The sequence below is a fragment of the Capsicum annuum genome, unplaced genomic scaffold (assembly GCF_002878395.1).
Source record: "Capsicum annuum cultivar UCD-10X-F1 unplaced genomic scaffold, UCD10Xv1.1 ctg3203, whole genome shotgun sequence".
NCBI lineage: Eukaryota > Viridiplantae > Streptophyta > Magnoliopsida > Solanales > Solanaceae > Capsicum > Capsicum annuum.
In genome coordinates, this window is record NW_025838709.1 from 14,124 (window position 1) to 28,535 (window position 14,412).

The 14,412-nt window shown below is 30.6% G+C and overlaps 1 protein-coding gene across 1 annotated transcript; it reads left to right on the plus strand.

Moving 5' to 3' along the window:
• The first annotated feature begins 374 nt into the window (after positions 1 to 374).
• On the plus strand, positions 375 to 2,236 carry LOC107861140. Its single transcript, XM_016706516.2, has 3 exons — positions 375 to 736; positions 1,035 to 1,090; positions 1,274 to 2,236. The coding sequence occupies exons 1-3, from the start codon at positions 548 to 550 to the stop codon at positions 1,956 to 1,958; spliced, it is 930 nt and encodes a 309-aa protein (XP_016562002.2). The 5' UTR covers positions 375 to 547; the 3' UTR covers positions 1,959 to 2,236.
• Positions 2,237 to 14,412: the final 12,176 nt, after the last annotated feature.

Sequence of the window (14,412 nt, forward strand, 5' to 3'; positions counted from 1 at the left end):
CTTATGCGCTGACAGTAGGAACAGAGGATTAGTCTCACGGCTACCAGTTGTAGAGATACCTTGGGAAACCAAAAAAAAAACTGTGGATGAAAGGGTGGGCTAAAGTGCATTATTAAAAACTTATAGGTGAATTTGTTAACTTGAAAAAAAAATGATGACATGAAGATGAAATAAAGTGGGTATTGGATAAATTTTTCAAAACTTATATCCAAATGACAAAATAAATTTTAAAAGTCGGTATTTTGCTAACTTGCCGTGTAACAAACTACCTCTTGGAATACAGTAATATTCTTTACTCACATGAGAAACAAAATACCACTAAATTAAAATAGCAATTCATTTATCTTTAAAAAAACATTTTTCTTTCCAACAGAACACACCACTCCCAATTACCTTGGTGGGGCCCAAGTAATTAACAAAGAGAAAAAAAAAAGGAAAATAAAAATGAAAACATATAAGACCCATTTGGATCTGCTTCCCATCGTGCCTACCCCTCAAAAATACTTTCTTTTTTGTGTGTGTGTTTTACAGAGAGTTGTTCTCAACCATGAGAATAAGAAAGCATGCCAAAATCTCCCCGCTCTTCTATACTTGTTCTGTATTCCCCGGTGCCCACCTCTGTCAGCTCAACCAGTCTCCATGGGATGTCATCACATTCCACGACGATAACAACCAAGAAAATAATATTAATCAGCAGACTCTACTTCCTCCTCCGGCACCACCATCTTCTTATCAGGTCAGTTTGATAAATAAATCTCCTTTTTCTTCTTACCCTTTTACCAGATCTATTCAATAACTCCCATTTCATTTCTAAAATGTCCATTCATTTTTCTGCTTTTTGTTTTAGGGTTTGGTATTACCTGCAGCGCCCCATTAGGGTTCCTTAATGAATCTCAATCCCAACTTTTCTCTTGTTTATTTAGCCTTCTATCTTCGATTTATTTCACTGTTTATCCCTATTTTCCACTGCATAGTTTTTATTCGTTCAAGAAATGAACTTTTTTTTTTTTTGTTTCTGATTTCATTTGCTGCAGTTGGATGGATATGCTAGCTGTGCTGCAAATGAGACCTTTTGTGATTCTGAACAGAGGTATCTTTTCAACTATTACATCAATTTATTTTTAATTACTAGCAGCAGTATCTTTCATTTCTTTTTATGTAGTTCAGAAAACGATAATTTTCCAAGATCTATTTGATATGTACAGTTGGGGATGTACATATCAAATGTAATTTGGTTGTAATGTTGAGTTAGCAAGCATTGTATTTTCTGTAGCATCACGTCAATGAAGTTGTACGATAATGGGGAGACGAAAAAGACAAATATTTTAGACAATAAAGTTGCTGATGTGCCTGCTGATTCCAACAATTTCGAGAAAGATGAGGAGATGGTAGATGGAAATAACACTGTTCCAACAATGTGCGTCAAGAATGATGGGAAGGGATGGCAATGCAGTAGAGAGGCGAAAAGAGCGCATAATTTATGTGAGCACCATTTTGCACAAGGGAAAAAGCATTGCAGTAGCAACAACTCAGCTCAATATTCTACTACTACTGCTGTTGTTGCTGCTGGTGTTAACTCAGACACCGACATTAAGCAAACTGCGGTGGCAGCAGCCGAGATAACTCCGAGTTCCCGCGTCCGCCCTCATCGTACTAAGAAATTATTGTCTTCCGAATATTACTATTATTCTGGTTTTGGTCCTTTATGGGGCATGAAAAGAGGTCCATCGACTGGGAAGAAGAATAATACAGCACCACCCGTAGCAAGAGCAGCTGAAATCTACTCTAATCATGACAGTACTACTCAAGGGGGACAATCTTCGTCTCCTCAGATGGATAATGAAGGAGTTGAGCACGTTGAAGATGAGGATGATGATGGTGAAGAAGTTGAAAACTGTAAGCTGATCAAAAGAGCCCGTAAGCCCATCAAAGCCAGGTCACTCAAATCTCTAATGTGAAATGCTCAACAGCAATTTCTAGCTAGATAGTGTATGTAGTGTCTTTTGGTCGACATGTGTTGTTATTATTGTCGTAGAATGTGGTTTGTTTAGGGCATGCTAGATTTTTGTTTACTTAGAGAAAAAAAACAGTTGATTTCGGTTTCATGGTCCTAGTACTCTATGTGACATTAGCTTTGCTTACAACAGTTTAAACCTTGGCATGTGCAGAAGATGTTTATATGTAGACCGTGGTGTTGGATTGGACAATTCTAAATAAGGATAAAACTGTAATTCACATAGTGACTTCATTTGTTTGAATTGTATTCGGAGTGTGTGGCCTGCGGGCTGCGGCGCTAGAATGGCAAGTGTGGGAGCTTTTCATCACGTGGGATCAAATTATCAATACTCCCTTTCACTTGTCAATCGTTACTAAATATTGATGGTCTATAATAGTCTCTTTTTTAATTTATTTAGTTTTTATTAAATATAGATATATTTTATAGTTATCATTCACATGATCATGGTATAATTATTTACTTTTACACCTTTATTCTTAGTCATAAATATAGAGAGATATCAATATGATACAAAATATATACATATATTAAATAAAGAAGAGTAGTAAATAAGAGTAATTTAGTCAATTTATCGTGTAGTTAATATTTTTTCTAAAAGAAGTGTGCAAACAAAATCTTTTTGAAGAATTTTTATATAAGGTGGAAGTTCGTTAATGTCGAGTGTATTCATGGTTCGTTTTAACCAAGCGAGGGTATTTTTGATATCAAAATCTAATGAAGTTTTGCTCCATTTTCATTTTTCAGTAGTTTGAGTGTATTCTCAAGTCCTTCTCCGTTAATAATATTTGTTCAGCTTGAAAAATCAATACATAATTATCTTTTTCTATCAATTTCACCCTCGTTATTAAATACTATTAATCACTCAATGCATACATTGCATTGATTATATTCAAAGGGTAATATAGTTAAATTATCCTATTATTTGTTATTTTTTAACTCATGTATTTAATCAATAGTGGACAAGTATCATTGAACGGAAGGATTAAATATTTCGGACCATTTTATTATTGAAATATATGATTTGTTTGTTTACTACTATGTAAAGTTTACTGAAAAATTATTAAGGAATAAATTTTAAATAGTTTGACTTTAATTTTAAAATATTTAATCTTACTACATGGAATTTGGAAATGATCGAGAATACTTATCTGTAGTTGGATAGATCACTTAGCTTTCTCTCTACGTTAACCAAATAATAATAATGTAATTTCAATGTTTAATAAAGGTAACCCTTCTCATCCACTAATTACTAGATGGTAAAGACTAAACCGAAAATTTGGAATGGTTAATCCTTGAAATGGAAATAATGTTGAAGATGAAATTTAGTGGAGAAACATGGCCAACAAGGAGAGTTCATTTAGCCGTATCAGTTTGGAACTAATCAGGGCGGGTCACACATATTCACGTCGAAAATCAAACGGAGATCTTAAAATTTTAAGAAAAAATATCTTTCTTTTAATGAACTCTATTTTCAGAATTATATAATCGATTTTTTTTAATTATTCTTTTTTAATTACTCCCTCCATTTCAAAAAGAATGACCTACTTTCTTTTTTAGTTCGTTTAAAAAAGAATGACCTCTTTCCTTTTTTGACAATACTTTAATTTCAATTTTCTACATGGCATGTTTAGAACCACAAGATTAAAGGGCATTTTGATACATTTGACACAACTTTAATTTAAGGCCACAAATTCAAAAATCTTCTTTATTTTCTTAAATTTTATGTCAAGTCAAAGTAAATCATTCTTTTTTAAGCGAAAGGAATAATAATATAATCAATGTATTTAATCTTTCTTGAGACATAGTACACTAGATATCTGAACTTCTTCTAATAATTCTTTCCTTTTATATAAAAAAAATTATTTTTTCTATAAATGATATTCAATTATTTAAAAAATTATTTATATTAAATATTATAAAAAAATGAGGCCCCTTAAATTGGGGGCCTAAAACAGCCGCTTATTTTCTTACAAGGTAAAGTCATCCTAAAACTAATATATAGTTATTAAAAATAATAATATTAATAACAGTGAATACTGAACATCAAATGAAAAACAAAAGAAATAGACTTATCTCAATGATCATGTACATAAAATTTGCGATGTGAAACTCAAATATGCACCTTTTTGTTTATTGATCTATTTGATACGTAATATATTTGGTAGGGTAGGGATAGGATATAAACAGAATAGGGGAGAGATTAAATTAAAATATCAATTTGTTTCATAATGACGAAACCATGCAGAGCGCAAAAATACAAAACACTCCTTGTAAGGCTTTTGACTTAATGTTTTTCATGCCGGCAGGAGTAATTGCTTTTGCTTTCGCTATTTTTTGAAAATATTATTTTATCTTCATTTATTTTTATTTGTTAGACTTGACATACATTTTAAAATAATAAAAAAAATATTTTTATTATATTATTCTTTGAATGCCTTTGAAAATGTATAAGTAAATGAGTTGTCCCTCTATTCTTAAATACTAGTCATCCATTTTAAAAATAAATAGAGTACTTGTCATTTTTGAAAATTAAAACACAACTAGTTGTTTATCTACTCTGAATTGGCTTCTTTCCATATTTACTCTCTCTATTTTTCTCTAGTCTCTATCTTAATTGACGATATATGACATAATTTAAATTGAATGAATAAAATTTAATTTTTCTAAAGTAAATTTTTATCCATAATTTAGATAATAAATATATTATATATTTAATTTAAAAAAATATTGTAGTCCCACAATCCTAGCAACATGCCCATAAATAAAGCAACAAAAGGTTTTCTCTTCCTACTTTCTTTTCCTACGCAAGAATTTCATCTTTTAATTTCTTTGTAAATTATTTTTTTTATTATCTATTTTTTTTTTAACTTTTTCTTTAACAATTATCTATTTTATTTTTTTAAAAATAGGTGAAATAAAGTAGGAGAAATAATCAGCTCTTCTATTTTAGATTAATTTTTTATCACCTTTTTTGATATTTTAGTTTCTTTAAAATAGGTGAAATAAAAAAGGGAGAAAATGAAAGAAAAATTCGGCTCTCATATTCTAAATTAATTTTTTTATTGCCTTTTTTCTTTTTGAAACTTTTTCTTTAACAATTGTCTATTTTATTTTCTTTCAAATAGGTGACATAAAATAGGGGACACAGATGAAATAAAATAGGAGAAATTATCGACTCTCCTATTTTATTTCGTCTATTTTAAAGAAAATAAAATAGCTAATAATTATTAAAAAGAAGTTTCCAAAATGCAATAAAAAGGTTAATTTAAGTAGGAACTTAAAGATGAACCATGCGTAGGAAAAAATTTAGGAAGAACAGATTTTTGTTGTTATTTTTATGAACAAGATAATGTGTTGTTAAACTAAATATATAATGTATTTATTATCTAAATTATCGTTAGAGATTTACTTTTGAATAATTAAATCTTACTCATTCAATTTAAATTATGTCACATGTCATTAATCAAGATAGGGACTTGGAAAAAATGGGGAGGAGCATATGTCATCATTAGTCATAAATATGAAGATATATTTTATATAATGCAAAAAAAATATTAAATAGGGTTAAAATCGTTTACACCCCCGAACTTTGTTGTAAAAATCAAACACCCCCCTCAACTTTGAACAATAATCATTCTCCCTCCTTTTTCCTATTTGATTTTTTAAAATACTTATTTTACCCTTATATTTATATCAATATTTCTATCTCTTTTTTAAAAAAAAATACATTTTTATAAAAATATTTTTTATTTTTTAATCTATATAACATATTTTCTATAAAAGTTAAAAAATATTTTTAAGATAAAAAATAAATGTGAGAAATATTAACTGAGTATATAATTTAATGACAAACTATAATATTATTATAAATAAAAAAAATAGTAAAATTTAATTTTATTAAAAATCAATACTCTAATATATATTTATAGGTGAAAATAATAGGTAATTATAATTTTATAAATATATTTCAATGTAGGTATACAAAATAATTAATAATTGAGGTTTTTTCGGAAATAATCTCTCTACCTCTCCAAGGTGGTGGTAAGGTTTATGTACCCCTACCCTCCTCAGACCTCACTTAAAAAATTTCACTAGATATGAAGTTGTTGTAGATGTTTATTTGTTACAAATCAAATGATTGTTGTTGATGTATTTTAAATTATAGTTTAGAAAATAATTCATATTAACAACCAAAACTCGTTTATCTATATAGACATTAAAGAATAAGAAAAAATAAAAATATGCATCTATATACGTAATTACATACTCACATACATACTTAATACATATAATATAAAAATTTTGAATGTAAAAAGTAACTTTAGATTTTGTAATTAATTATAAAAGAATAAAAGAATTTACTAATAATGTTAAAAGGTGGGCTTGAGAATTTGTATACCTACATTGAAATATATTATAAAAGTATAATTACCTATTATTTTCACGTATAAATATATATTAGAGTTTTGATTTTTAATAAAATTAATTTTACTATTTTGCTCATTTATTTCATTATAGTTTATCATTAAATTATATACTCAATTAATATTTCTCACTTTTATTTTTTTATCTTAAAAATAATTTTTAACTTTTATAGAAAATAAGTTATATAGATTAAAAAATAAAAAGAAATTTTTATTAAAAAAATAAATAAAAAAAAGAGATATAAATGTTGATATAAATATAAGGATAAAATAGGTATTTTAAAAAATCAAATAGGAAAAGAGAGGGAGAATGATTATTGTTCAAAGTTGAGAAGGGTATTTGATTTTTACAGCAAAATTCGAGGTTGTAAACGATTTTAATCCATAAAAAATAAAGATAATTTAGTCAAATTACCATCTAATTATTATTTTTCTTAAGAGGCGTGCAAAGAAAAAATGTAGCAAATTTTAAGAAACGAAGGGAGTAGTATTTAACAGCAACGGTAAAATGACACAAAGTGATAAATAATCCATTGATCTTCAAAGTTCAAACTCAACAAGTATTAATTATTAGATATATTTATTTTTAGTATTGTAGATAAGTAAAGATAGAATAATAGTGAACATGTATACGATTAAGTGCAAAAAGTCAATATATAAGTGTACAGATTACGCATTTAATTTATTGATTTCGTGTAAACGTCAAACTACAACTAAGGACCCGATTGCCATAAGAAATTTTCACTATTTTTTGAAAAATTATTTCTTTTTTTTTTTAAATATATTATTTGATCAGAAAATTTTTAAATACCTACAAGAATTTTTACACTTTAACATCTCACTTTTTCACTTTTTAGTTATATTTAAAACTTTAAATTTCGAAAGTCCTTTCAGATGTATGATGAAATACAATTTTAACTCCATAATTCTATATAAAGTAAATTTTTTATTTTTCATGACCAAGCCACCTACTAAATTTTTACCCCCGTTAGCAAACTCATGCATTTAATTTATGATCAGGGAATGTGTTGCTTTATCTCAAATTGAGCATCACAAACTACACGATTTCACAAGGAGAAAATAAAAATATAAATCTATAAAAGACCATTGATATATAAGTTATCATATATTCTATCTGTTCATATGTACTATCTGAATTTAAATAAAAGACAAAAATATTAAAAACAAAAGGCAAATACTGGCTTCTACTTGCTATCTTGTATATGTTTTGTGCTAGATTGGACTCTCCTTTCAATGAAACAAAACGTTAGCTTCCAAACAGATTAAATGGAGTTAGGATTTGAAGTTTATGCTATTCTAAATTGATGAGTTGCACACAATGGGTTCTTAAGACAAATGCGTTTAAAGTTTGAACCAAACTATTGAGTTTGATCAGCCCGTAGCTGACACTCTTATCTCTGTTCTTATTTGCAACAATACAAAATTCGAAGGTGGATGTGTGGTACTCCCTTTGGCAGTTTTACTTCGTCCCTATACTAAAAATACTTCACGAAGGACGTCTACTTTTTATGCTAACATATTTTTCTTTGTTATTCATCAAGCAAAAACAGAGGAAAATGTAATCAAAAGAGGAGAAAATTTACAAGGATAACTTGCTTCATCATATCTTTTTTTGTGTGTGCTTCAATTGATCTGTATCTATTATATATATACAATATACTCTAATGAAGCACCTGCCTTCCAAATTCAGAAATATCTAACTACTCCCACCCCCTTTCGAGAAAGAAATGAAAATTTTCGTTAACAAACAAAAAAGATATTAATGCATCACCAATTTCTTTCTTGATTTTCCACTTTGGTTGCTGCTGCTAACAACACTTGAAGCCTTGTGCCCCTGATTTCTTTGTCACTTCCTCACGTGAAAAGGGTGTAATCTCTAAAAATATGAAGGAAAAAAATATGCTAGCTGCCTTCTCCAATCCTCTGCATTGTCACCAGTAATTAGTCCTGTTGTGGAAGGAGACAATAATTAGTCACCAGTAAAGTTCTCTAGTGAAATCGACAGTCTTTGCACTGGATAACAAGATTAGAATAACGAGTGCACAGCAAGGTGAAAATCATAATTTTATCACTTTTTTTTTCCGCACACCAAAAGAAGTATTATTAGGATCACAAATTGATCCTAATAATAATGATTTATTAGTATCTTCCAATTCCAGATTCTACACAAATGTAATAGTCACAACTTCACTATAAAAATGTCTAAACCACAACTTCAAATAAAAATTGACAGACTATTATAAGTCCAAAATGGGGCCATAATTATATATTTGAAGCTTTGCCTTAACAAGATTAAACTTAAAATATAATTATTTAAACTAGTTCCTAAATGAATGTTTTTGCAGAAAAACTCAAGATCAACTGCAGATTAAGAAACAATCAAAAATCAAATATTTGTGCACTTTACCCTCCAAATTTTCACTGGTTGGATTATAAATTTGTTGATGGGTCAATTTAGATTGTGCACAAAATTGACCCATTGTAAGTTTTGGCTAAATTTGACTATATTGGACCTGAAATGTTTTTGGGTAACTTACATAAATCCTTGAATCTTTAAGTGATATTATATAAAATTCTGCCTATTTTATTAATTACATTTTATTTCAATTTTTTGAAATAGTGATACATATGTTACATGGTGATACATTTAAAACTAACAAGATATTTATTTAAGAAAATAATAGATTCTCTTTTATTCATTATATTTTTTTATTTAAGGAAAGATATCTAATTTTTCTCTTTTTTAAGATTTAATTTAGGTGTTTTAATTATGTTTCTCTTTTTCGTCTTTAATTATGAAAGATATATTTCTTTGGTCTTTTTTCTCTTTTTTCATCTTTAATTTTATCCCGCTTTTTAAAAATTTAATTTTAATTATGCTTCAATTCTGCTTTTAGTTTTTTTTTTAAAATATTATTACTTTTATTTCTTACACTGACTACACCATTACCTTTCATTAATAACATATGAATCACTCAATAATTGAATTAAATAATTGTATCTACCATATGAATCACCATAATACCATATATATCACCTATTAATATCATATGAATCACTCAATAATTGAAATAAATAATTGTATCTACCATATGAATCATCATAATACCATATATATGAATCACCCAATAATTGAAATAAATAATTGTATCTATCATATGAATCATCATAATACAATATATATCACCCATTAATATCATATGAATCACCCAATAATTGTATCTACCATATGAATCACCATAATACAATATGTATCACCCATTAATATCATATGTATCACCCTTTAAAATCATACAAAATGTATCTATCATATGAATCACCATAATACCCATATAATGATATCATATTTATCATTCATATGAATCACCATTAAAAGAATAAACATGTTTGAATAACTAAATAAATTTATATATGTATCAATAGATCTTTTTTTTTTTTAAAGGGTAGAGATTTTAGGAGAGAAAAAAAAAAGTTGCATGCATTAAAGGAGGAGAAAAAATCAAGAAGGATGGTTTAATCATTAATGGAATAGAAAAAAATCAGGAAAGAAGATGATTTAATTGTTGATAATCAGGGAGATATTTTAGGAAAGAAAATCTTGAATGAGTTAATGGTGAATGAAAAATAGGATGTGGGATTTTCTTGATACTAGTTCAGCATACGTACTTTGCACGTGTGTCTCACATAAAATAATAACATTTTAAAAAGTAATAATTGACGTTAAACTAATATGTCATAAGAAATTAAGGTAAAATTAATATTAAAAATTATTAATATATATATATATATATATATATATATATATAGAGAGAGAGAGAGAGAGAGAGAGAGAGATGAGATTATCTTAAGATTAATAGAAACCTGAAGGATAGCACAATTCCTAGGAGTTTTAATGGAAACGAAAAATTCAAATTTATAATTTTGGCTTTGTAATTGTATTTTGGATATTCGAATTATTATTAGTCGAATTACGCATCTGAATTCATATTTTCAAATCTTAAAATTGAGATCATGAAGGATTCAACATCTAGATTCTATCGAATATCTGCACCCGAGTTCAGATAACTTACCGTTGAGACGGCAAAACCCTCGCTAATATAATAAGGATATATTACATAACAGAACAATTCGGTAGTCAAATGATGTAAGTCTAAAATCAAAATTCAACTTACTTTATATTCGAGAACACTACCCCTAGTATACTAATGTAGTTCAGATTTTATAGTGATCTAATAGTATATACGCATAGTATTCTTTGGCAAAAATTAAACTTTTCATCTATCTGCAAAAATATTCGTTGTTTGAACAAGGTATGTCCTAATTTGAATTATTACTTTGAATGAAAAAAACATGCTTACAAGTTACAGAGCATCATCTATCAAATAAAGTTATTTAAATCGATAACAGAAATTAAATTACCTCTGAAAGGATTATTTGATCATATTTTGTATGTGTGTTTCTAGGGGCCGGGCCGGACACCATCGGGGGGATTGGTGGTGGAATGAAGAGGTGGAGAAGAAAGTGGAGACCAAGAAAGAGGCGTATGCTAAGTTGGTGGAAAGTAAGGATGAAGAAGAGAAGCGGGTAAACAGGAAAGAGTACAAGCTAGCGAGGAAGGAGGCGAAGTCAGCGGTCACGGCAGCTAAGACGGCCGCTTTTGAGAGCTTGTATGCAGGGTTACAGGGGAAAGGAGGGGAGAAAAAGTTGTTTAGACTCGCTAAGGCTTGGGAGAGGAAGGGTCGTGACCTCGATCAGGTGAGGTGCATTAAGGGGGAGGACGGTAGAGTGTTGGTGGAGGACGGCCACATAAAGAAGAGATGGCAGTCGTACTTTCATAGGCTCTTGAATGACGAGGGGGACAGAGCTATTGTGTTAGGGGAGCTAGAGCACTCAGAGGAGTGTCGAGATTTTAGCTATTGTAGACGTTTTAAGGTAGAAGAGGTTAGACAGGCAGTCCGCAGGATGCGTAGGGGTAGGGCGACGGGGCCGGATGAGATACCGGTGGAGTTTTGGAAGTTCGTTGGAGAGGCTGGTGTAAGGTGGTTGACTGGATTGTTTAATGAAATTTTCAGGACGGCAAAGATACCCGAGGCGTGGAGGTGGAGTACCATGATCCCTCTCTATAAGAATAAGGGGGACATTCAGAGTTGCAATAACTATAGGGGGATTAAGTTATTAAGTCACTCTATGAAGATATGGGAGAGAGTGGTCGAGGTGAGGCTGAGACGGATAGTGTCTATCTCGGAAAACCAGTTCGGATTTATGCCCGGCCGCTCGACGACGGAGGCAATCCACCTGGTACGGAGGTTGGTGGAGCAGTATAGGGAAAGGAAGAAGGATCTGCACATGGTGTTTATCGACCTGGAAAAGGCTTACGACAAAGTCCCCAGGGAGGTGCTTTGGAGATGCTTGGAGGTGAGGGGAGTACCGCAGGCATATATCAGAGTAATTAAGGATATGTATGAGGAAGCGAAAACCCAGGTGAGGACGGCGGGAGGAGACTCAGAGCATTTCACTGTCCGGACAGGATTGCATCAGGGATCTACTCTTAGTCCCTTTTTGTTTGCGTTAGTAATGGATGTGTTGACGCGGCGTATTCAAGGGGAGGTGCCGTGGTGTATGCTCTTTGCAGACGATGTAGTTCTGATAGATGAGACTCGAGGGGGTGTAAATGACAAATTAGAGATGTGGAGGCAAACTCTTGAGTCTAAAGGGTTCAGGGTGAGCAGAAGCAAGACAGAGTATGTGGAATGTAAGTTTAATGACGTGAGGCGGGAGAACGAGATAGTAGTGAAGCTGGAAGCACAGGAGGTATGTAAGAGGGATAAGTTCAAGTATCTCGGGTCCGTGATCCAGAGTAACGGTGAGATTGACGAGGATGTCTCGCACCGTATTGGGGCGGGATGGATGAAGTGGAAACTCGCGTCGGGGGTGCTGTGTGATAAGAAGGTGCCGCCCAAGCTTAAAGGCAAATTCTACAGGGTGGTAGTCCGTCCGGCCTTGTTGTATGGAGCGGAGTGTTGGCCAGTTAAGAACTCCCACATCCAAAAAATGAAGGTGGCAGAAATGCGGATGTTGCGCTGGATGTGTGGACTGACTCGAGGGGATAGAGTTCGGAATGAGACTATCCGGGAGAAGGTTGGTGTGACTTCAGTGGAGTGTAAGATGCGGGAAGCACGATTGAGATTGTTCGGACACGTGAAGAGGAGGGGCATGGATGCCCCGGTCCGTAGGTGTGAGAGGCTAGCGTTGGATGGTTTTAGGCGGGGTAGGGGTAGGCCGAAGAAGTACTGGGGTGAGGTGATTAGGCGGGACATGGAACAGTTACAGCTCACCGAGGACATGACCCTAGATAGGAAGGTCTGGAAGACGCGAATTACGGCAGAAGAGTAGGGCCAGATTGGGTCGCTAGTGTAGGAAATTACTTGGTGGGGTTTTTTTTATTTTTTATCCCTGTTATGATTCCGTATTCAGTGTTCCATGCTTATTACGAATCTGTGTGCTTTCCTCTGCTTTCCTCTGTTTTATATTCCTTATGGGTGCCGTATTTATGTTATGTCATCTGCTTCTGTGCTTTACTATGTGTTTGTGTGATATCTTGTGCCTTGAGCCGGGGGTCTTTCGGAAACAGCCTTTCTACTTCATCAGAGGTAGAGGTATGGACTGCGTACATCTTACCCCCCCAGACCCCACTAAGTGGGAATACACTGGGTTTGTTGTTGTTGATTTTGTATGTGTGTCAACCATTAGAGCCTGTATAAAAAAGAAAAAAAAAACGACCATTAAAGTTTATTAATAAACATAACGATGATATGCTAAATTTCATGATTTATTCACAATTAAGAAAATTGCCATCAACAAAAATTTAAAAGAAAATTCATATAACAAAGAAGGCTAGAAAACCCTAAAGAATCCAAGAAGAAAATTTTAATTAATCATCAATCAAAATGTCAAAATAAAAATAAGAAGAATAAGAAGAAAATGTACAAGTAGAAGAAATACACATGTTTTTCTAGTAAAATTTGATCAAGTAACTACTCAAATAGAATTATAGAAATTTCTTCTTTTTTTTTTTATATAAGGTAAAAGTCTAATTGATTTAGAAGTATTAAATATTATAATTTTTTACCTAAATAAAATATATTTTTTCTTTCTATGAATATTTTTAAAAAATATATATTTTGGTTCCTAAAATTTTTCCTTACAAACTTGCTTAGGAATCTTTTTTTTCTCCTGCGTTTTTTTTAATTTGGTTCTTAATTTTTTTTTTTTTTCCTTTTTTTTTTTATATAAGGTAAAAATCTAATTGATTTAGAAGTATTAAATACTATAATTTTTTATCTAAATAAAATATATTTTTCTTTGTATGCATATTTTAAAAAAATATATATTTTGGTTCCTAAAATTTTTCCTTAGAAACTTGCTTAGGAATCTTTTTTTTCTCCTGCGTTTTTTTTAATTTGGTTCTTAATTTTTTTTAAATAAAATATATTTTTTATTTCTATGCATAATTTTAAAAAAATATATTTTGGTTCCTAAAAATTTTCCTTAGAAACTTGCTTAGGAATCTTTTTTTTCTCCTGCGTTTTTTAAATTTGGTTCTTAATTTTTTTTCTTTCCATGAATAGTTTTTTTTTTTCCTAAATATTGTGCAGGACTTCTAACAAAAAATTTCACACACTATATTTAGTTCCTTTTAGATATGGGATTCTTCCCTTTTCATCTATCCTGGATATTTAAATAATAATTTAATGATAATTATTTTTTTTTAAAAGTGAAAAGATGATTTTGTCTATTGCGAGGTATTTTTATGAAAGGCAAAAAGTTCAAATCACTTTTCTAAGGGTCTTCACACTTTTAATATATTATTATCATTATTATTATTATCATCATCATCATCATCATTATTATTATTATTATTATTATTATTATTATTATTATTATTATTAT